General features: G+C 48.8%; 6 protein-coding genes across 6 annotated transcripts; 3 read left to right on the top strand and 3 right to left on the bottom strand.

Moving 5' to 3' along the window:
- The first annotated feature begins 2827 nt into the window (after positions 1-2827).
- BO66DRAFT_358125 (STIMATE family protein) lies at positions 2828-4763 on the top strand. Its single transcript, XM_025644922.1, has 2 exons — positions 2828-3768; positions 3836-4763. The coding sequence occupies exons 1-2, from the start codon at positions 3301-3303 to the stop codon at positions 4535-4537; spliced, it is 1170 nt and encodes a 389-aa protein (XP_025499652.1). The 5' UTR covers positions 2828-3300; the 3' UTR covers positions 4538-4763.
- A 138-nt stretch (positions 4764-4901) lies between these two features.
- On the top strand, positions 4902-7233 carry BO66DRAFT_358123 (WD40 repeat domain-containing protein). Its single transcript, XM_025644921.1, has 4 exons — positions 4902-5375; positions 5447-5938; positions 5997-6861; positions 6917-7233. The coding sequence occupies exons 1-4, from the start codon at positions 5031-5033 to the stop codon at positions 7066-7068; spliced, it is 1854 nt and encodes a 617-aa protein (XP_025499651.1). The 5' UTR covers positions 4902-5030; the 3' UTR covers positions 7069-7233.
- Positions 7234-9248: 2015 nt separating this feature from the next.
- BO66DRAFT_395084 (putative hexokinase Kxk) lies at positions 9249-11582 on the bottom strand. The gene is made up of 5 exons (XM_025648139.1): positions 11138-11582; positions 10953-11075; positions 10752-10777; positions 10267-10674; positions 9249-10202 (listed from the first exon to the last, which is right to left on the bottom strand). Exons 1-5 carry the CDS (start codon positions 11175-11177, stop codon positions 9327-9329), a joined length of 1473 nt encoding a protein of 490 aa, XP_025499650.1. The 5' UTR covers positions 11178-11582; the 3' UTR covers positions 9249-9326.
- A 180-nt stretch (positions 11583-11762) lies between these two features.
- BO66DRAFT_358116 (SIR2 family NAD-dependent protein deacylase) lies at positions 11763-13362 on the bottom strand. The gene is made up of 2 exons (XM_025644920.1): positions 13065-13362; positions 11763-13004 (listed from the first exon to the last, which is right to left on the bottom strand). Exons 1-2 carry the CDS (start codon positions 13185-13187, stop codon positions 11952-11954), a joined length of 1176 nt encoding a protein of 391 aa, XP_025499649.1. The 5' UTR covers positions 13188-13362; the 3' UTR covers positions 11763-11951.
- A 361-nt stretch (positions 13363-13723) lies between these two features.
- BO66DRAFT_358114 (Golgi transport complex subunit COG4) lies at positions 13724-16486 on the top strand. Its single transcript, XM_025644919.1, has 2 exons — positions 13724-14954; positions 15010-16486. Exons 1-2 carry the CDS (start codon positions 13761-13763, stop codon positions 16309-16311), a joined length of 2496 nt encoding a protein of 831 aa, XP_025499648.1. The 5' UTR covers positions 13724-13760; the 3' UTR covers positions 16312-16486.
- Positions 16487-17051: 565 nt separating this feature from the next.
- Positions 17052-19530, bottom strand: BO66DRAFT_194670 (ammonium transporter). Its single transcript, XM_025642479.1, has 4 exons — positions 18927-19530; positions 18527-18858; positions 17873-18464; positions 17052-17819 (listed from the first exon to the last, which is right to left on the bottom strand). The coding sequence occupies exons 1-4, from the start codon at positions 19033-19035 to the stop codon at positions 17170-17172; spliced, it is 1683 nt and encodes a 560-aa protein (XP_025499647.1). The 5' UTR covers positions 19036-19530; the 3' UTR covers positions 17052-17169.
- Between the last annotated feature and the right edge of the window lie 601 nt (positions 19531-20131).

Below are 20131 nucleotides of genomic sequence, written 5' to 3'. Positions count from 1 at the left end.
GATTATAAAATATTAGATTAATAAAAGATTTCTAGGATTAGTTACTTAGTTTAGACTTATATAAATATTCTATATAGTAGTTCTCTAAATCTTAAAAAAAATATACTAATATAAAATAGTTTTTTTTAGAAAAATATTATTTATAAGTATAAATTTCAATATATAATTAATATTCTATTTAAGTATTAGTCGAAGTATATCTAAGTATATTTTAACTTTATAAATAAGTTTTTAGAATTTTATAAAATAGTTATAAAAATTTTATTATTTCTAGCAAAAATTAAAAAATTTATTTTATATAATATATTCTTTATTTAAATCTTTAAAGAAATATTCTAAAAGAATAAGAATATTTAAATAGTTAAAAAAATATATTTTTTTATTTTTAATATAAGATTATATCTAAATATAAGATTTCTTTTTAAATTAGCTAATAATATAGGTTTTATAGAATATAGATATAATATATTAATTAGTATTAATTTTTATTTTTTTCTAGATTTAGTTAATAAAATAATAAAAGTTAAATAGATATTTAAAAAAAAGCAGAGATAAAAAATTTAGAATTAATTAATATAATTATTTTTATTAAAATAACTATAATATTTTTAATAATAAATATAGATTTTAAAATATATATAAAAATACTTACTATAGAAGTAATAATCTAAATAATTTTAGTATATTTATATTAAATTTAGTTTTTTTTATAGCTATTTTATAAATAATAGTAATATTAACTAGTTTTTAGATTATAAGTATTTTTTCTACTAGAACTATTTAATTTAAAAGACTAAAAATATTTTTTAAATAGCTTGTTTATTTTAGATTTTTATAATATAGGTATAAATCTAATTATAGTAGTAGTATTATTTTTTTTAAATATTTACTAATATATTAGGTAAACTTTTTTAGATTATTTAATATAGTTAGAGATTATAAGATTATTAATATTTTATTAAAACTACTATTTTTAAGAATAAAAGCTATATAATATTAAAAAATAGATTGGTATCTAGTTCTTAGTCTAACTAAATAATAAAAATAATAGTACTAACTAAAAAAATCTTTATAATAATTTTTTTAAATTTTTTATTAGCTACTAAATTAAATTATTCTTAGATTTATGAATAAGATATAGCTTAAAAAGTTATAAATAAAATTAGAAATAAATGAAAAATTAAAAAGTTCTATATATTATATATAAGATAATTAGAAAGAATAGTAAGATTACTAGAATTAAAAGAATAGAACAGCTTAGATAGGTAGAATAGGTATACTAGGTCAGCACTGTGATATCTTCTCTTATATAAAAATCTAAGTAATCTAATTCTATATTATTATTTCTTTAATATAGCAGAAATTAAAATAGAAAATTAAAAAAATAGATTACTAGTTTTTTAAATTATAAAATAAAAACCAAATCTGTATATTATTATTTAACTTATTATTTATAATAAAACTATACTAAAACTTATTTAATACTTTAGATATTTTTATAATATATTCATTAACATTTTAATAGTTATTATATTAAAAAGATATAATAGTCTAAAAATCTTTAAGAAACTAAATATTTAAAATAATATTATAATATTTTTTAAATTTATTCTAAATAGTACTGGCTGATTTTAGATCGATTATTTTATAATATATTTTAAATAATAATATAATATATATAATACTATAGGCTTTTTTATTATTTTAATACTATTCTAACTACTTAATTTAATATTTTTTAAGTTTTTTAATATATATTTATTTAGTAATTTAAACAGCTATATTTTTACTAAAATTATTAAAAGATTTTATAGAAGGCCTCGGAACTTTTATAATATTTAAAATAAAATATTATAGTTTTTAATTTTATAAATATATTTTAACTATTTTAAATTAATACTAATAGTTTTTAGTGCTTTAAAAAACTGGTAGTTTGTTTATATTAATTATTTAATATTCTATAATATTTTTATATATTTTATATTATTTAATTTTTGTATTTAATTTGCTAATTTTAACGGTAGCTAATACTTAATAAAAACTAAATATAAAAAATAGTTCAGTAATAAATTTAGTTAGTTAATATATATTTTAATAAAAATTTTAATAATAATTAGTAGTATTATAGATTAGTAAAGTAATATGTTTTAGTAATATTCTTTCTACTAAAAAAAGTATATATTAATATAAAAATAATTAATTTAATATTTTAGTCTGAGCCGGGTTTATAATTTATTAAAAAAGCAGCTATAAAAGCTGAAAAATTAAGACTATTTAAATTAATATTAATTAATTATTAGAAGAAATTAGATACAGCTATATAGTGTTTTGAACTCTTCGGCCGTCACGTGACCCGGCAATGCCAGGCCACCAACGCCGACACTTTGCTAGCTGATCAACGATCAAAGTGCTGACTGATTTGCATATATGTGATAACTATATCCTACCTTTACCCCACGCTCTAGTCACTAGTATGTGTAGTAGTACTGGTAGCTGCAGTGCCCGCTATTGATCTGCGCTTGTTCTTCAGGACAATGGTTGGTGTTGTTCTGGAGACAGCCAATCACTTGCCGTAACTCCAATTTTGTCAGCTCTGTTTGTGGTTCCCGGGAGGGGCGGAGGAGAGACTTCCAAGTTGGATTCAAGGGAGGTCACGGGTTGAAGGTTGAATTATTGACTAGTCCCAAATGAGAAGCAAGGGTTGGGCCCAGGCTCCATCCATGATCCAGTCCATCCATGATCGATCACTACCTAGTAATACTGAGTACTTCATACTTGAGTACTACTGAGTCCATCACGTCACACGCGCACCACCACCACTAACTTACTCGGTACTTCCACCGACCGCCCTCGAAGCGGTGTCACTCTCGAACACCCGAACGTTTGAACTGTCCCCCCCACCTCCGCATGAATCAAAGTAGACAAGGAAGAAGAAGAAAAAAAATCCTGAATATTGTTAAGCGACTTGATTGATGTGGGAATTATCTTCGCTAGCCTATTAGACGGTCATTATCTGATTTTCATCTTGTATAACTTACTTATTCTCTTTTTACTGCTTCAAAATCAGCCCCCACGAGAAAGTGTTTTTCCCCCTATGCCCGCGACACCGACCGTCCCTCGCAAGATAGGCAAACCCGCCGCCATCTTGCATCACTAGTGAAACTGCTCGGTCCTCTACTCCGTACTCCTATCGCCACTGCTGCTCCAAGTTCATCTTCCGAGCATTTCTCAAATCCCTCCCCCTCTTCTCTCGCTGCCTTTTGCATTTCTAGACAGAGAGGAACGATCTTGACGGGCGCCATGGCCCGTATATCGCCCACTTTCATCCTCGCCGCAGCGACGGTCATCGCAGTACTCAGTAGCGGCGTGGGGGCATCGTCTATCGGAGATCATTCAGCCCCAGGCGCTTCTCCTACACCCTCCCCGTCTGCTACCATGCAACAGTCCGCCTCCTACCCAGCTGCCTCGGAGTCCGGAGGGGATGATGAGGATAATGGAGAGTGCAGGCTCCTTGGTCCCTTTTCGCTGCTGGTGCAGGCCGCACTTGGGGCCCTGGCGCTCTTATCGCTGGTCTACAAGCGTTGGAGGGAGAGACCCCAACGACCGGTGAAGGTCTGGGCATTCGATGTTTCAAAGCAAGTCTTCGGCTCGGCCATGTTGCATCTGGCGAATCTTCTCATGTCCATGTTCTCGGCCGGCCAGTTTGAGATTCAGAGCAAATATAAGCCCAACCCATGTTCGTTCTATCTTCTGAACTTGGGAATAGATGTGAGTGACCGATTCTGATCCTGGGCAGCGCTGAAGTGATAGCCAACTAATACCCCGGCGATCACAGACCACTCTCGGTATCCCCATCTTGATCTTCATATTACACATCTTGAGCCGCCTCGCCATGTTTACTCCCCTTGCGAATCCGCCAGAGTCTATTGAGTCTGGAAACTACGGTCGCCCGCCCCGTGCTTCCTGGTGGTTCAAGCAGTCGATGATATACTTCCTTGGATTACTAGGGATGAAGATTTGTGTCTTCTTCATCATTCAATTGCTGCCTTTTATCGTCAAGGTGGGCGATTGGGCTCTACGGTGGACGGAGGGCAATACCGCTGTCCAAATCATTTTCGTTATGCTTCTTTTCCCGGTTATCATGAACGCCATTCAGTATTACATCATCGATACCTTTATCAAAAAGCCGCTCTCTCTGCCACAGGGGACTGTGGAAGAGGAGAATGGCGGTGACCGAGCAGCTGAACACGATGACGAGCACCGTCGCGGACTGCTGGCCGGCCTTGATGATGATGTTTCGTTTTCGGACGATGATTCGGTGGGTAAAGGTAGAAGGGGACCTGACTCGGAGAGCTCTACACCAGGGAAGGAAGATCTCGTACAATTTGACTCGGTGGAGTATAATCCCGCCGCTCATGGCGAATGCAGTTCAGCATCGTCAGCGACGGTGTCGGCCAGGTCTGGAAGCGATCGTGATGAGCTCGGAGGATCATCTCCGTCGATCAAGCCGAGTGGCCAACCAACGGATACACTATAACGACTCTCCACTTACACACATGCGATCTTGCGGCGTTTGGTATTTATTCTTCTAAACTGTTTTTGATCTAAGGTCCGTAAAGGCATGGCGATTACTTCTATGCATATTTGATTGTGGCTGTATGAATGGACGTGTACATGAACCATTTGCCATGATGGAGTTATTTATCTTGAGATTTGTGGAATCTTGTTCTGGCGAACTCTTATTAATTCTTGTGATCCCTTGCCTAACCCATATTGTATGTGCCTGAACTTCGAGGCTATAAGAAGGGTCCACCGCAGTGCTCACCGCCCGCAACTGCCGGCTCAAGCGAAAGAAAATTATTGTCTGGCGGCAGGCATCGCATCTGCAATTCTACCTGCATGTGCATTTGTCTCTAGTCGATTACATTCTTCTCGTGCATTTCACCTATCGAGAAATACTCCTACAAACTTGATCCTACAGTTTGTACTTTGCTAGGTTTCCCCACCAACAGAAGGTGGATCAGCCCCCAATGCCCAAATCGACCGTCAAGGAAAAGACCCGCCAAAAGTCCGGCGATGCCTCGTCGCGCTTGGTCTACGAGGAGGGCAAGCCCATTCGCGCCCAGAATGACGACGATGACATGACCAGCAGTGAAGGGAGTGACGATGAGTCGGATGTTCCCGAGAAGGATGAGGCCGAACTCAAGCTGGAACAGATGCTTTTCGGCGACGACGATGGATTTCTCGGCGCACTGAAGACTCAGAACGAGCGCGGTCTGGTACTTGCTGATCAGAGCGATGAGGAAATGGGGGATGGCGATGACTCGGAGAATGACGATGAAGAGCAAGATCTGAGTAAATTGGCTGACTCCGATGTATGCGATGGTTTTTTTGTTTCCTGTTTGTCCGCAGAAAGACATTTGCTGACAGAATTGACTCGACACAGCTGTTCTTCCTTGATTCCGGACCCGGACCTGTTTCTGACTACATCGGCGAGGCGCCTGCGACACCGTCCGATGAGGAGGCTAGCGAAGAGGAGGCCAATGGCTTGCCCGCCTTGTGGCATGATAGCGACGATGACCGTCTTACAATCTCACTGGCGAGCCACCAGCGGTTGCGCAAGCTGCGCGTCGCGGAATCAGAGGACGTCATTAGTGGCAAGGAATACATTCGCCGGTTGCGCAGACAGTTCGTCCAGCTGAATCCTGTGCCCGATTGGGCAAACCCCGAGAAGAACCAGCAGAAGGACGATTCCGACGCCGATGACATGGATACGGATGATGAGGAGCGCTCTTCCACACAACCTCTCGCGAAATTGCTTCAGGGTGCCACAGATCTCGTCAAGCTGGAGGACAACACAGGTCCTGGCGGCAAGAGAAAGATGCGTCAGGAGGTCATTGGCATTGCGAGACTCAAGGATGTCGGCAAGGACCAGCCGGTGAGTGTGATACTGTTCGTTTGTGCTTTCGTGCAGGGAACTAACAAATGAGCGACAGTCGGCCATCGATTCACTCTCTTTCCACCCTCATTACCCACTACTGCTCTCCTCCGGACAGGCAGCCACTCTCTTCCTGCATCACATCTCGCCCTCCGCCCTGGCTCCGAACCCTCTTCTCACATCCTTCCACATCCGCCACACGCCCCTTCACACCTCTGCGTTCCATCTGCCCAGCGGAAACCGCATCTTCGCATCTGGGCGTCGGAGATACTTCCACATCTGGGACCTGGAAACCGGCAAGGTGGACAAGGTCAACGGCACCTCGGACCGGAAGGAAGAGCAGAAGACGATGGAGCGCCTCAAGCTGTCCCCGTGCGGACGGTATGTGGGCTTGGTGGGTTCGGCCCGCAAGGGCGGTGGTCTCATCAACATCCTCGACTCCAACACGGCGCAGTGGATTGCACAGGTCCGTGTGGACGGTCGCGGAGGTGTGTCGGATTTCGCGTGGTGGAGCGACGGCGAGGGTCTGACAGTGGTGAGCAAGAGTGGTGAGGTCTCCGAATGGGACGGCCGCGAGAACCGTGTGGTGGCCCGCTGGATCGACGCCGGCGCCGTGGGCACGACGGTACTCAGCCTAGGCGGACGGTCCGGACGCACTCAACTTGGCGGTGACCGCTGGGTCGCCATTGGCAGCTCCAGCGGTATTGTCAACGTGTACGACCGTCGCGAATGGGCAGCCGCATATGCTGCTGCTGCCGCTGCCTCGAACACGGAGGAGACCAGCCAGACTTTCATCCCTCGGAACCCCGAACCGGTACGCGTGCTGGACCAGCTCACCACGCCCATCAGCCACTTGGTCTTTGCGCCGGATGGACAGTTCTTCGTGATGGCGAGTCGCTGGAAGCGCGATGCATTGAGAATCGGTATGTTTGCTCCCCATGTCTCTCGATCTTTAACATATGCTAACTTCTAATCCAGTCCACCTCCCCAGTTGCACGGTCTACCGCAACTGGCCGACCTCCAACACCCCCTTTGGCCGTATCTCCGCCGTGGCCATCTCGCCCAACTCGGAGCAATTGGCTGTGGGTAACGAGCAAGGTCGGATCCGTCTGTGGGAGATTCGCGGATGAGAGAGGTCATGCATCTACTCGATAGTATTATATAGACGCGTTTTACGGTTTGGATCAGTGGCATACAAAAGTAATTACATTGCACACTCTGCATTGACGTTGGCTTTCGTATCTCATATCAAGCAGCAGCCGGGCTTTTTTCTCATCCTATGCTTACCCAAAGCTAAGCTACTCTGAAACGCAAGAGTCACTTCTGGTAATTTCATCGATTCGGATATAATGTTTGGAATTAGATACTGAAGATTTCCCACGGAAAATATAATGAAAGCAGTCCGTCCCCTTGCCTTTGCCCACCCCCCATCCAAATCCAAAAGGGTATCCCCTTCGTCCCATTTCCTTGCCGCTAATGCCCTTCCTTTCACCATCTCTCTCAGACCTATCTCCCCTCTGTTGATCTCCCCACAACCCAACAGCACAAGGCCCATTCGTAACCTGCAATTCACAAGCCCTAACCAAGCTAGAAAGACGGGTGAACGACCAGAATCAGTACAATGATTTTTTTTTCTCAAACACCAGTGTAGATCAACAAAAGACCAAGCCTAGCTTGTCATTCACAAGGGGAAGGAAAACTCACCAGACCACCCAGACCAAGCTATATATATCACAACAAACACAAAGTCATCACGTCAGCCTTTCGAACTTTCCCAAACCCGCAAATAGAGAAAAGAAGAGAGAAAGAATAGAAGCTTACATTGCCCAATAGACCCGAGAGCTGTTTTTCCCAAATAAGTGAAAAGAGTCATGGTTAGCTTCCAGGTTTCACATGAATGCGAAGGAGGGTGGTGGTGTTAGTGGGTGAGGTAAGTGTTGCAGGGTTCAACTTGAGGGGGGGGGGGGGGATAGGGCAGAGGATGTATGGGAGAGTCTCCTTACGAAATCATCGTCGGTTTCCTATGATTTCTCGTTAGTTATTTACACTACACGGTTATAGAGGTTTTGTCAAGGAAAGAGGATGGGGGGAAGAGAAAACGTACACCCTGGGTAGCGGCCGTCTTACTCGGCTGGGGGGTACTGCCGGAACTGCTGCTGCTGCTGGGCTTGGAGGAAGGTGACGACGAGGGAGTCTGCGTGGGGCTGTCCTCCATTGTGCTCATGCTCATGGGCTGCTTGTTTGTCATCTCGGTGTTGCCGTGGGGGAGGGCGAGCGCCCCCGTAGCTGTCAGGGCCGCAGTGGCGAGGAGGGCGAGGGAGAATCTCATGGTGAGTTGGAGAGATGAGAGAGCTCTTTGGGAACGAAAGAACGAAAGAACGAAAGAAGTGTAATAAGGTCGGAATAACGAAATCGAACAAAAAGAAAAATAAAGAAGGAACGTTAAAGCGCACAGGGGGCTTTAGAGCAAGAAGCTTGTATTTATTTAGGGCTTCATTGCTATGTTTCACGGGAGGGGTCTGTTACATGCCAGGATGAGGAACACATTCGAGGGATGGCAGGGTTTACGTTGGTATTCATCTCATCTCCACTTACCCAGTAGCACGGGACACCCGAAGCACTCAAAATCTACAGGAGTGGCAGAGGAGAGGAGACGGAGATCTAGAAGGGTATTCAGGGTTACTTACTAGGTAGGAGGCCTGGGGAAATTCAAGTAGGGCAAGGGATGGATGTATGGATCACCCACCCCTGCCACTTATCTAGCCCATTGAGTTGCCTGTCTTCGCCTTGAGTACTGACCAGTACCATGTGTAGAGGGGCAGGAGGATTCTGGAGTGATTGGAGAAATAAGGGGGCAAAAAAACAAGCTCATTGACTGTTGTTGGTATTGTTGGTACATTGTGCAGCATCTCAAGACAAGACATTCCACCGCGTGCTCGGAATGTTAGCCTTCAAGTTCCCTTTTCCCTCCCTCTCTTCAGCCACTTCCGCGTCCGCGGCAGCCAACAAATATTCATCTCACTTAAAGGGATCATCCAACATTCCCCCTCTGATGGTCCCGATCGACACAAATTGAACCATGGCAGGCAGGTATGTTTCTACTTAGCATGTATGGGTGTGGTGTATATTGACAATCGTCAAATTCAATGGATAGATTTGGTTACCGTCTATCGACAATTTCGAGTACTTGCGTGATCCTGTATATCAACCTGTCTTAACCAAGTGTCGGCCACTCATCGTCAATGTATGTACTGTACTGTCTCTTTCTTCTGTTCTATGTCGCTGGAGTCATTCATCCCCCCCCCCCCCCCCCGCCCAAAAAACAGCCGCTTTCAAACACCACGCTGGAAATTCTCAAAAAGATTACCTCTTACCCCGCTTCACATGTTTATAGGAGAGTCTTCATGTCGTTCGCATCGCGGATACCCACCACATTGCCAGCCTTGACACGCTTCAGAGTCAAGGCAGCAATGAGGGCGGCACCTACACCAGAACCATCCTCGGCAGCCTGGATGCAGACCTTGTCCTGCTCCTCGGGAGCCCAGTCAAGGATTTCCCGCAGCGCCTGAGCACCACGGGCCTTGAAGTGGGGGTACTTGGTGAACACGGAACCATCGGCACCCACGTGGCACGACTCGATGTTCTTCTTCTTGCAGATGGCAGCAACACCGCAGGCCGAAAGGCGAGCCGCACGGGTACCAATAAGCTCCGCAAGGCGGCGGATCATTTCTAGCTCAGGCTGCGTCGCCTTGATCTTGAGCTTGCGCTCCAGGAGCTCCTCCGTCTCCTGGAGGTTCTCATACGGATCCTCCTCAATGGCGGCCAAGAAGGACGAGTCCAGGAGGTAGGGCTTGCGCAGCTCCGAGGTGTTTTGGCCGTTGAAGATGAGACCCGGGTGGGTCTCCAGCAGGTCAACCAGGGCGAGACGGAAGATCTCACCCAAGTAAAGACCGGCGGTCATCTTCTCGAAAGCCTGCTGGCCGGGACGGGGAGAGTCCCGGTCGATGATGTGATCATACTTGGTGAGGGGGAGCACAATGTGCTCGTTGTCGAATGCGCCATACTCGCAGTTGATGGCGACGGGCATATCGGCGGGCAGGTTCATGTGGCCAAGCTTGGGGATAGAGCCCGCATTCTCCATGTAGGCGGCGTTAACACCAGTGCCGAAGATGCAGCCAATCTTCATAGCAGGGTCGGTGTACGCAGACGCGATGAGGGTTCCGGTAGTATCGTTGATCAAGGCAGCAACCTTGATAGGCAGGCCCTGTAAGTCGCGAGAGTATCACATTAGCACGCCTCAACCCAAAATACGCATGGAAGAGACCCACCTTGTCCTTTAGAATCTTCTCCAGAGGAGGAACGACGTCGTGGCCCTCCACTCCATCAATATCAAAGCCCTTAGTCCAACGCTGCAGGACACCGTGGTCGATATAATCCTGGGTGGCGGGATAGGAGAAGGTGAAACCCAAGGGAAGCTTAGAGAGCTCCTCGCCCTCGTGGTGAGATTCAATGAACTGCTGCAGACAGTCGGCGATGTACTCCCACAGCTCCTCAGCAGTGCCGGTTCTGAGCTCCTCGGGCATCCGGTACTTGGACTGAGTGATGTCGAAGCCACCCTTCTCCTTGGTCAAGGTGATTTCACAGACACGCAAGTTGGTACCACCCATATCCAAGGCGAGGAAAGTTCCCTGTTCATCACCATCGGGGAATCCCATGACCCAGGTGACATTCATGGGCTGAGGTGAAGTCAGCCAGTTAGTCGATCCGATCCTTCTCGATTGCGGAGCTAATTGCCCGGTCAGGCCATACTCACAATGTTACCACCCTCGACACTAAGACCTGTTCACGCTCAACTCAGACCTAGTCAGCTGCAAGAAATCATTGGAATTGTGTGAATGGGTTGGGAATTGATCTAGGTATAGAAAATGTCGAATTTTCGTGATTGTGGTTTTGTTGTTGTTGTTGTTGTTGTTCAAGGGTTGTTCAAGGGGAGGGAAGAGGCTTTATGACGTACCCTTCTCCAATTCCTTCACAAAGTGGTCGACAACCTTCTTGAGTGTGGCACGGTCAACGGTAAACATATCCTCAAACTCCTTGATCTGCTGCAGGAGGTTTTGGGGCACATCGGCCATGGATCCTAAGGCCGGGTCAATTGGAATTCGGCATCCCGACGAGGGAATGGAAGGGAAGGAGGCGTACCCTTGCGGGAAGGGGGGCGCTTGGGACCGAGTCCAACCATTGTGAATAGTGATGATGAGAGGGGTATTGGGAAAAATAACAACGAAAGGGATGGTTGATGGGGGATGAAGAGCAACTGAAGAAGAGAGGTATTATGGAAGGGAGAAGGGAGTGAGGGAGTGTGTAAGAGGGAGAAGCAGAAGAAGAGTGAGTGAGACAAGAGGAGCGAGAATGAAAGAAAGAAAGACAGCGATGACGACGTGGGGCAAAAGGTCGGGTTTGGCGGGGGATATTATCGGGGGCAACTGGCCACTCGGCGCGGGTCCTCCTCACCGGTGACTGGCTTGGGTCGCTGCGGGTCAAAATAAATACGATGTCTAGTCAATAATCTTCCTCAATCATTATACTTGAGTAATCCTTGAAACATGATCGGTCTTTATATGGAGTCTCGAGTGGGCAATGGCGCCAGGGGGATCCGACTGTTCCCACTTCCCTTCTGCGGAGTTCAAGAATGCTCAGATGGTGGAGGTGGGGAGGGAAGAGGGAGGAGGGGATCGCTTTAGGGCTGGGAATTGACTACTCTCCTAATGCATTTGGATTCCTGTCCTATCATTACTGTATGCGAATATGATTCTTGTCTTAGTCTGTCTTTGTTTTATCGATCGTCTACTCATCAGGGTCATTAGAATTCATCAGCAAAACCCCCCTCCGCGGTCGAGACGCCCGAATCCGGGCGGAATGGTCGACCAGCCACCTAAACCAATCTTTCACCCTCTCATGCCCATCCCCATCCCGTCTTCGTCAAAAGCCAATAAGCCATAACCTAATGTCTTGGTTAGAAACTTTCCGATCTATCATCTTCTTTTGTGGCCCGTGTCAGATGGGGGAAGACATGGGCCAGCCCTTCAGTGCTTGTCTCCCCCGCATGCGAGCTGCGGCTGTTATTCGCCGGATCGATTCGATCTGCGCGATCCGCTTTCCCCGCGACGGCTCCCCCTAATTGTTGGCGGACACGTTGTTCGTAGGCCTGCGAAATACCCAGCGTGCGATCGACCTCTTCCGTGAGACGCTCGACTTCCTCCTGTAACTGCTCTTTGCGCGTCCGAGGCGGTGTATCCTCCACCGTCTGTGCGCCGGATTCCTCCGGCAATTTGGTGGCTTCCCACAGCGCCTCCAACTCCTCCTCCCAACCCAGAGCGCGAGCGAATCGACGCACCCCGGTATCGCAATCCCCCAGTACCAGGACGTCGTCTGGGCGCGACCCCAGTCCTCCGACCCGCTCCATGTTGATCAGCACCCGCGGTATCCCATCGCGACAGAACCCGGGCAAGCTAGCAAACGGTTGCACCGTCAGACTGGTGCCCATGACAATGCAGAGATCGGCCTGTTCGGGCAAATCGCTGCTGTTAAAGAAGTCCGACGGTAGCGCTTCCCCAAAGAAAACAATATCCGGCTTCACAAGCCCGTTGCACTCTGGACAGTAAGGCACCTCTCCCTTAGCAATGGCTGCCTTCATCTGGTCCTCTGGGTAGTCCGCCTTGCAGTCGATACACCGCTGGGTTGCAAAGCTCCCGTGGGCCTCAACGATCTTCTCCCCCGGCACCCCTGCCAGACGCTCAAGGCAGTCGATGTTCTGCGAGAAATGTTTTAGAAGGCGCCCCTTGTCGTAGAGCAGTTTGATGAACGAGTGTGCGATCGTGGGTCGGTATCGGCCCGGAGCGAGCTCGCGGGCCAAGGTGTAGAAGGGCTTGGGGTTCTCGCGGAAAAAACTGATGTCGAATACGGCTTCGGGATCGGGCAGATCTAGGTAGGCCAGGTTGGAATAAATGCCCGTGTCAGGGGAGCGGAAATCGGGAATGCCGGCCGAGGTGCTGATGCCTGCACCCACCTGATTGCCGGGTATCTCTTGTCAGCAACTACTCTGTTTTGAGGTCCGGAGATGTCTTACCATAACCACAATGCGTCGCACATTTTTCTCAAGGATATACTTGGCGACTGCCTCGATAGTGCGCTTCTCTAGCACGGATGGGGGGGCCTTCTCGTCCACGTCCGTGGAGGATTCGTTGCCCATGATGCGAACAACACGGCCAATTCAAGGCCGTACTTGATGGAATAGTAATGTAAGTGATGATTCGTGCGCAGTTATAGTTATGGCGCGTCGAGAAGAGCGTGATCCCCTCGAGACACGAAAGAAATAGCCGAAAGTGGCGTGCAATGCAATGGGAAGAAATTCCGAAATGACGTCGAGATGAAAAACGGTCAATTTCCGAAAAAAGAAAAGCCCATCGTCAACATTAGCTGCTCTTCCGCCTCAGGTGTCAACCATCTGCTACTCGGTATAAACAGCTACACTCACCAGCCTGATCACTATTTGATAACGAGTCAGGCTTGTATTAAAGAAGCTATCTACCTTCTAGCTTTTCCGTCTCTTGTTTAAGCAGAATTATGCTTACTAAATACAGTTATCTAACTAATCAATGTACTGTAATTGACACCTGAGGCAGCAAGCCCCACCCGCTGACCGCCTTCCGTAATAATGCCATGTTGTTCGGAATGGCTTCGATGGCCTCCTTTCCTTTCCATCCTTCGGAATAACACATTGACTGCTGTCGCAGCTCAGAGCTGCTCGTTTTTCTTATCGGCAATGGCCAACCCTCCCCTTGGCAAGGTCAATGGCCACCCTGACGCCGGACTCAGCCCAACCAACACCGTCACTACCGTCTTCAACGCCAGCTCCGTCGCCGAGATCAAGGCCACGCTGTCTCACCTACATGAGCAGGAAGCTTCGGTGACTGCCCGCCTAGATGCTCTTGTAGCTTCTCAGAAGGACTTCTCGCGCGAACTTGGACGGTTAGATCTGCTTCGTGCGAACCTGGGCTCACAAACTAGTACCACGCGTGCCATCAGCCATGGCATGCTCGCCGATGCGGCCACTACCGCCGATCGGATTTCCAGCGCGGTTCGTCGTCTAGACCGCGAACAATCTCGTGTGAAGGCTACCCTCGCTGTGGTAGATCAGGTTGCTGAGCTAAAGGCATGTGTGCTGGGAGTGGCTGGCTCGATGGGGGCCCCGCAGGATTGGGAGACTGCGGCGAGCTACCTGCACCGCGCAGCCAAGATCCCCCCGGAGGTGATCCACGGGGCCTTCGCGGCGGAGATGGTGCCCACCGCGGAGGTGCCTGACCCGCCCCATGTCACCCTCGACAACGCCGCCGAGTCACTTTGCGGTCTCTTCCTGCGTGAATTCGACAAGGCCGTCCAGGAGAACAATGGTGCCCGCATCACTCGCTTTTTCAAGCTCTTTCCCTTGATTGGCCGCTCCGAGGTCGGTCTCGACGTCTACGGCCGCTACGTCTGTCAGGGTGTTGCCGCTCGCGCTCGATCCAATCTTAATGCCTCTGGCGGCCAGGCCAAAGACGGCTTCTTCTATGCCAGCGCACTCACCAAGCTGTTCGAACATATCGCCCAGATTATTGACGGCCACGGCAGCCTCGTCGAGCGTCATTATGGCCCGCGCAAGATGAACCGCGTCATCGAGCGCCTCCAGCTTGAGGCTGATGTTCAGGGTGGCATCATCCTTGACACTTGGAGCGATGAGCGCCACGTAGATCGCAAGCTGACCGATATCAAATCTTATGCCTTTACTTTCCTCGTGCAGAGCTTCTTGCCGCCCCAGCGCGGCGGTGGCACGCCTCGATCCATTTCACCTGCCACCCGCGACGGAGCCGCCGAGGATGAAGGCGTCGACATGAAGGAGATCGACGGGCTCCTCAACGAGATGGCCGTTATGCTAGGACGCTGGTCATTATACTGCCGCTTCCTAGCAGACACCTGTAATGTAGTTTGCCTTGGTGTTTCCCCCAAACTGTAACCTAATACTGACTAATTGCCAGCCTCCGGGGGAGAATGATTCCACCAACCAGTTCGCCCTTCCCGAGTTTCTTCGCGAATCCTCCCTTGCTAGAAAGATCAATGAACGTCTCGCCGCTCCTTTCAACACTATGACGACTTTCTTCTTCCGTCGATCCGTAGAAAAAGCCTTTCAGCTCGACGAGCAACCTTCCGGCCTGACTCTCAACCCGCATAAGCCGCTGAAGGCCGACCCACCACACATCACCTCCGCTGTTGACGACATCATGTACATTGTCAACAAAGTCCTGCAGCAGTCCCTTGCAACCTCGCAGATTAGCATCGTCACCAACGTCGTCCCGACGGTTTCGCGCGTCCTCGGCTCTGACTTCATCGGCATGACCCAGCGGAAGATGCGTGACGAATGCTATCCGCGCGCCGCGGTCCAAGGCGCCCAGCCTCCGGAATCGCTCACCATCCCCTTCCTCGTGCTCATCAACAACCTCGACGTCGCAGTCGACTACATCCGGCGCATCCTTCACAAACATACGGAACAGAAGATTGCCAGCCAATCCGAACCTTCGTCCACCACCACCACCGACCCCATCCAGGCCCTGTTCCCCAGCCCCACAGAAGCCCAACTGGCATCTCAAACCCTACACTCCCTCGCCAGCACCTTCGAGTCCAAGGTCACAGACCTCCTCAACGATGGCACACAAGTCATCTTCAACAATGTCATCAAACACCGCCTCCGGCCCATCCTGTCGGACGCCTTCCGCGACATCGAATACCAGCCCCGGGACGACAACGACCCTGTCCGTACGGTCTATAACGCCCCGGCGATCCCCAGCATGAACGAGTATTACGACTCGGACGACCCGATCATCGGCGCCCCCGACGCGGCGGCCGCCGACGGGGAAGCCGACCCGGGCGCGGAGCTGGTGCGCCCGCGCTTCGCGACCGCGTGGAACGAGCTGCTCCTCCCCATCAGCCGCATCCTCACCGCCTCGGCCTTCGACCGCCTCCTGACCGTCACGGTGGCGTATCTGGCGCGGCTCCTGGAGAAGAGACTCTGGAGCTACCACGGCCGGGTCAACGCGCTCGGGGCGACGCGGCTCGAGCGCGACGTCTCCGGCGTGGTCGGCGCGGCGGTGGACGTCGGCGGCTCGCAGGGCCGGTATCGGCACCGTGACGCGTTCGTGCGCTGTCTGCAGATGGTGCTGGTGATGGGTATGGACGAGGACGAGTGGGAGGATGTGATGCGCGGCGGGGAGACGGCGGAAGTCGTCGAGAAGCTGAGTCGGGAGGAGAGGATGAGGATTCGGGCCATGGTGCGACGAGCTTAAGACCCCCTTCCATTCCGATCCAGTCTTAAAGGCAGGGTACTCAGACAGGGTGACTAGCTAAACGTACATAAGAGGGAAGGGAACAGTCCGCCCCATTTTGCCCCGTCAAAGGGCTTGCATGTGGATGATATGAATGTACAATACACATAAACATAGGGTACACATTAGAGATGAGTGAAATTAGTCGTATGTACTTATCAACTGCATATAGTATCAAATTCCGAGGGTTCGTGTCAAGGCTATCGGGCGAGGAACGATCAATGCCCGCTGATCAAAGAAGATTGTTTGCTTCCAGCTACTGCGTACTTCAAACATAAAATGGTACAGTGGGTTGCGGCTCTGCAGCACGTGCCGTGGAGACCCGCTGGCCATGCATGTGACAAATTAGCTAGACAATGATCCATGAGCTTTCTTCTCGCCAGGCCGGACGACAACTGAGCCCGTGGTGTGAGCGAGTTAGTGTGGGTGATGATCTGAAATTACCTCCTAATAAAATCAGCTTGAATGGCTTTTCTAATTTAATTGCACCGTCATCGATTTATATATATTTCCTCAAATTAATCGAATCTATGCTTGTGCTGGTATCAATCCTGAGCACTGAAGAAAATCCTCCCGCCAGCTAAAGAAGCTAGTATATACAAAGCACCCAGCAGAGAGGTATACAGAACCCGCGGGTGTGCTGACCCAACATAACGCCATGTTTAGGGGTAAAAAAAAAAGATAATCCGAAGAGTAATCCCCACACCGAAAATAGTACACAGAAAATGGAGGACAACCGCAAAAGCTGGCTCGGGGGCAAGGCGACGCTGGATATCATAATAGAACAGAAAAACAGATAACAAATATGCGAAATGCTCATCAGGCGTCGGTCTTCTCCTGCATGGGAATCGCCGTTACCGGCTCTCCCATGGGCTCAAGCTCGTGATCGTGTGCCGGATGGTGCTCGGCCACTTGGCGCGGCGCCGGCGCCATCTTGATCTCCTGAATGCCCGAGTCGCCTTCGCTGCAGCCACGACTGTCAACGCCAACCGGGGCGTGTCCGTCTAGCATCATTTCGCTGTGCTCGCCGATACCGTACCGCGCTGCAGCAGGGATCTCGTGGCCATCCTCCAGCTGATCGTGCTTCTGAGGAGTCCAGGCCAAGTAGTCACGGCGGACTTCCACATAATCGTAGGCGAATTCACCCAGTTGATCGTCGTCCATACCCAAAAGTTCTGCTTCCTCCGAGGCGCGCAGCTTGAGACCGGGAATGGCGTTGATGGCGTATGCAATGATGGCAGACATGACGAAGGCGTAGGAGCAAGTGGCGACGACGTAGGCGATTTGAATGTATAGTTGCTTCCAGTTGTGAATAATCCAACCACCCGAGCCGGATCCCGTGTTGACTCCGTCCAGCCCGACGATTGCATCATCTGCGAAGAAGGCGTTGAAAATCAAACCGACGATACCGGCAATACCGTGCTCAGCAAGCACATCCATGGAGTCATCAATTCCAACCCAGTATTTCACTGTACTTATTAGAATCAGTGTATCCATGCAGTGGGGATATGATCGGACTTACCCTTGGTGGAGTAGTTGCAAACAATGCCAGTGACGACACCCAGAATCACGCTGGCCCAGGGAGGGATATAACCCGAGGCCGGGGTAGCTGCGACGAGGCCAGAGATAGTGCCGGAACACCAGCCGACCATGGACCACTTGCGTGCAAGACGCCAATCGAGCAAAACCCAGGTCATGGCCGCGAACGCTCCAGTCAGATTGGTATTCCAGCACGCCATGGTGGCACGCAAATTAGCGCCAAAAGCCGAGCCACCGTTGAATCCCAACCATCCAAACCAAAGAAAGACAGTCCCCAGCAGGATAAGCGACACGTTGTGCGGGCGGAAGTTGAGCATCATCCGTTCCTGACGGCGACCGAGGACCATGGAGTAGGCAAAAGCAGACAACCCGGACCCGATCTCAACGGGGCCGCCACCCGCATAATCCAAGACACCATATTTGTATGCCCACCCATTCACATTCCAAGCCCAACATGCCAATGGGCAGTAGACAATGGTGGCCCAAATGAAAACAAACACCATGGCCGGTAGCATACGACCTCTTTCAGCTACGGCTCCCATGATGATAGCTGCCGTTACACCACAGAATTGCATCTGAAGACCAAGGACAGGGTCAGTCTCCTGGAGAAATCCATGAACAAGGCGGGGGGGTGTACCTGATAGAAGGCATAGAGCAGATTTGGGATGAGAGGAGATCCAGGGCTGGGATCGGCGAGCGTCTTCATGAGACCAAAATTGCGCAAGTTGCCGATGTATCCGTTGGTGGCGGTGGGTGAGAAGGCGAGGGAGTAGCCCCAGAAGTACCATTGAAACGTGACGACGGAGAACGAAGCCATACAGGCCCAGATCATGCTGAGAGCCGACTTTCGACGGGCAAGACCAGAGTATAGGAACGCTAGACCGGGAATCATGACCATGACCATGGCAGCGGACACGATGATGAAGGCCTGGTCTCCGGATTGGAACCATTTGTTCAGGTTCTCCGTTCCTATGACCGAGGTAAGCATTGATGTGAGGGGCAATGGGAGGCTGTCTAGCCCGCATAGGATCACATACGAGAATCGCCTCCCAGTTCATTAGTAGCAAGGGCTTCGTAATCGGAGGGTGCGCCCGTCCAGTTGTATGACGCATATTTAGGGATGTAGACGCCGACGTTGCCCGGCATTGTGACGGCTTAGTTGGCGGATAGTGTAGAGTTTAGAGCAGGCAGTTGAGGTGATATGGCGAGAATGTTGAGAGCGAATTGAGTCACCACCGCCCAAGTTGTCCTCACACTGAGAACTGGCGGATGGCGGAGGGGTGAAGTGACGAGATGAACCAGTGGCAGTATGTCGAGTGATACCAGATATTCTGTTCCTTCTGTTATGACCAAGGGTATCAGGTGATTCAAGGAGGGAGCTGGGGAGAAGTCAAGCACGGCAAGAGGGTGAGTAGGAAGAGCGTGACAAAAGAAGGTTCGGAAGGGGAGGGAGGAGTCGAGATTGAAGGCGTAGTCAACCCGAGATCGGAATGATTGACGGAATCAACGTCAGTTGAGAGGGAGAGACGGTACGGAGGGAGAGAAGAGTGGAAAGAGGGAGGGAAAGAGGGATTGAGAGGCGAGGAGGAGGAAGAGGATGGATGAAGTAAGTCGAGGGGAGTAGTAGGAGGAGTAGGAGGAGTAAGAGGAGTCTAGTATGCGTAGTAGAAGAACTCCGCCGTCGGATGTGGAGAAGGAGAAACCGCCACGGGGCGGAGGCGTGGGCAAGATATAAATACGAAGTGTAATTGACTGGCAACGAGTTTTCTGGAAAGACACCGGGGTGGGTCGACTCAAAACCACAGGACGCTTGAGTATTGAGTGGTAGATAGTTATAGAGTGGGAAAGACTCCCTGAAGTTTGAACTCTTCTGTTCTGTTCTGAATTGAAGCAAGAATGGATCCCGATCCCCCCCGTTGGGCACCGGAGGGTCAAGGTGGAGCTGTTTTTTTCACGGTGAACCGAAGAATTGCTATGCTCCCAGGCCCAGATGAAACCGATCGGCCCTGTCTGGCTGGAACTGCGTCGGAAAGCGAGAGATAAGCAGCTGGAAGGCTTTCAGGCAACCTTTGATGGAGGGAAACTGAGAATGAAGATGAGAATGAGAACGAGAAGATGATGAAATGGAAAAGAAGCTCATGATGATGGACTGGACGGGAAAAATAAAAAGACTATCGGGAAAAGAGACTTCAGGGTAAAAATAAAATAAAATAAAATAAAATAAAATCCAAATACTAAATTG

This window comes from Aspergillus aculeatinus (genome assembly GCF_003184765.1).
Source record: "Aspergillus aculeatinus CBS 121060 unplaced genomic scaffold BO66scaffold_57, whole genome shotgun sequence".
NCBI classification, from domain to species: domain Eukaryota; kingdom Fungi; phylum Ascomycota; class Eurotiomycetes; order Eurotiales; family Aspergillaceae; genus Aspergillus; species Aspergillus aculeatinus.
Note: the sequence above shows the minus strand (reverse complement) of the source record. Positions and strands in the feature narration are given on the sequence as shown.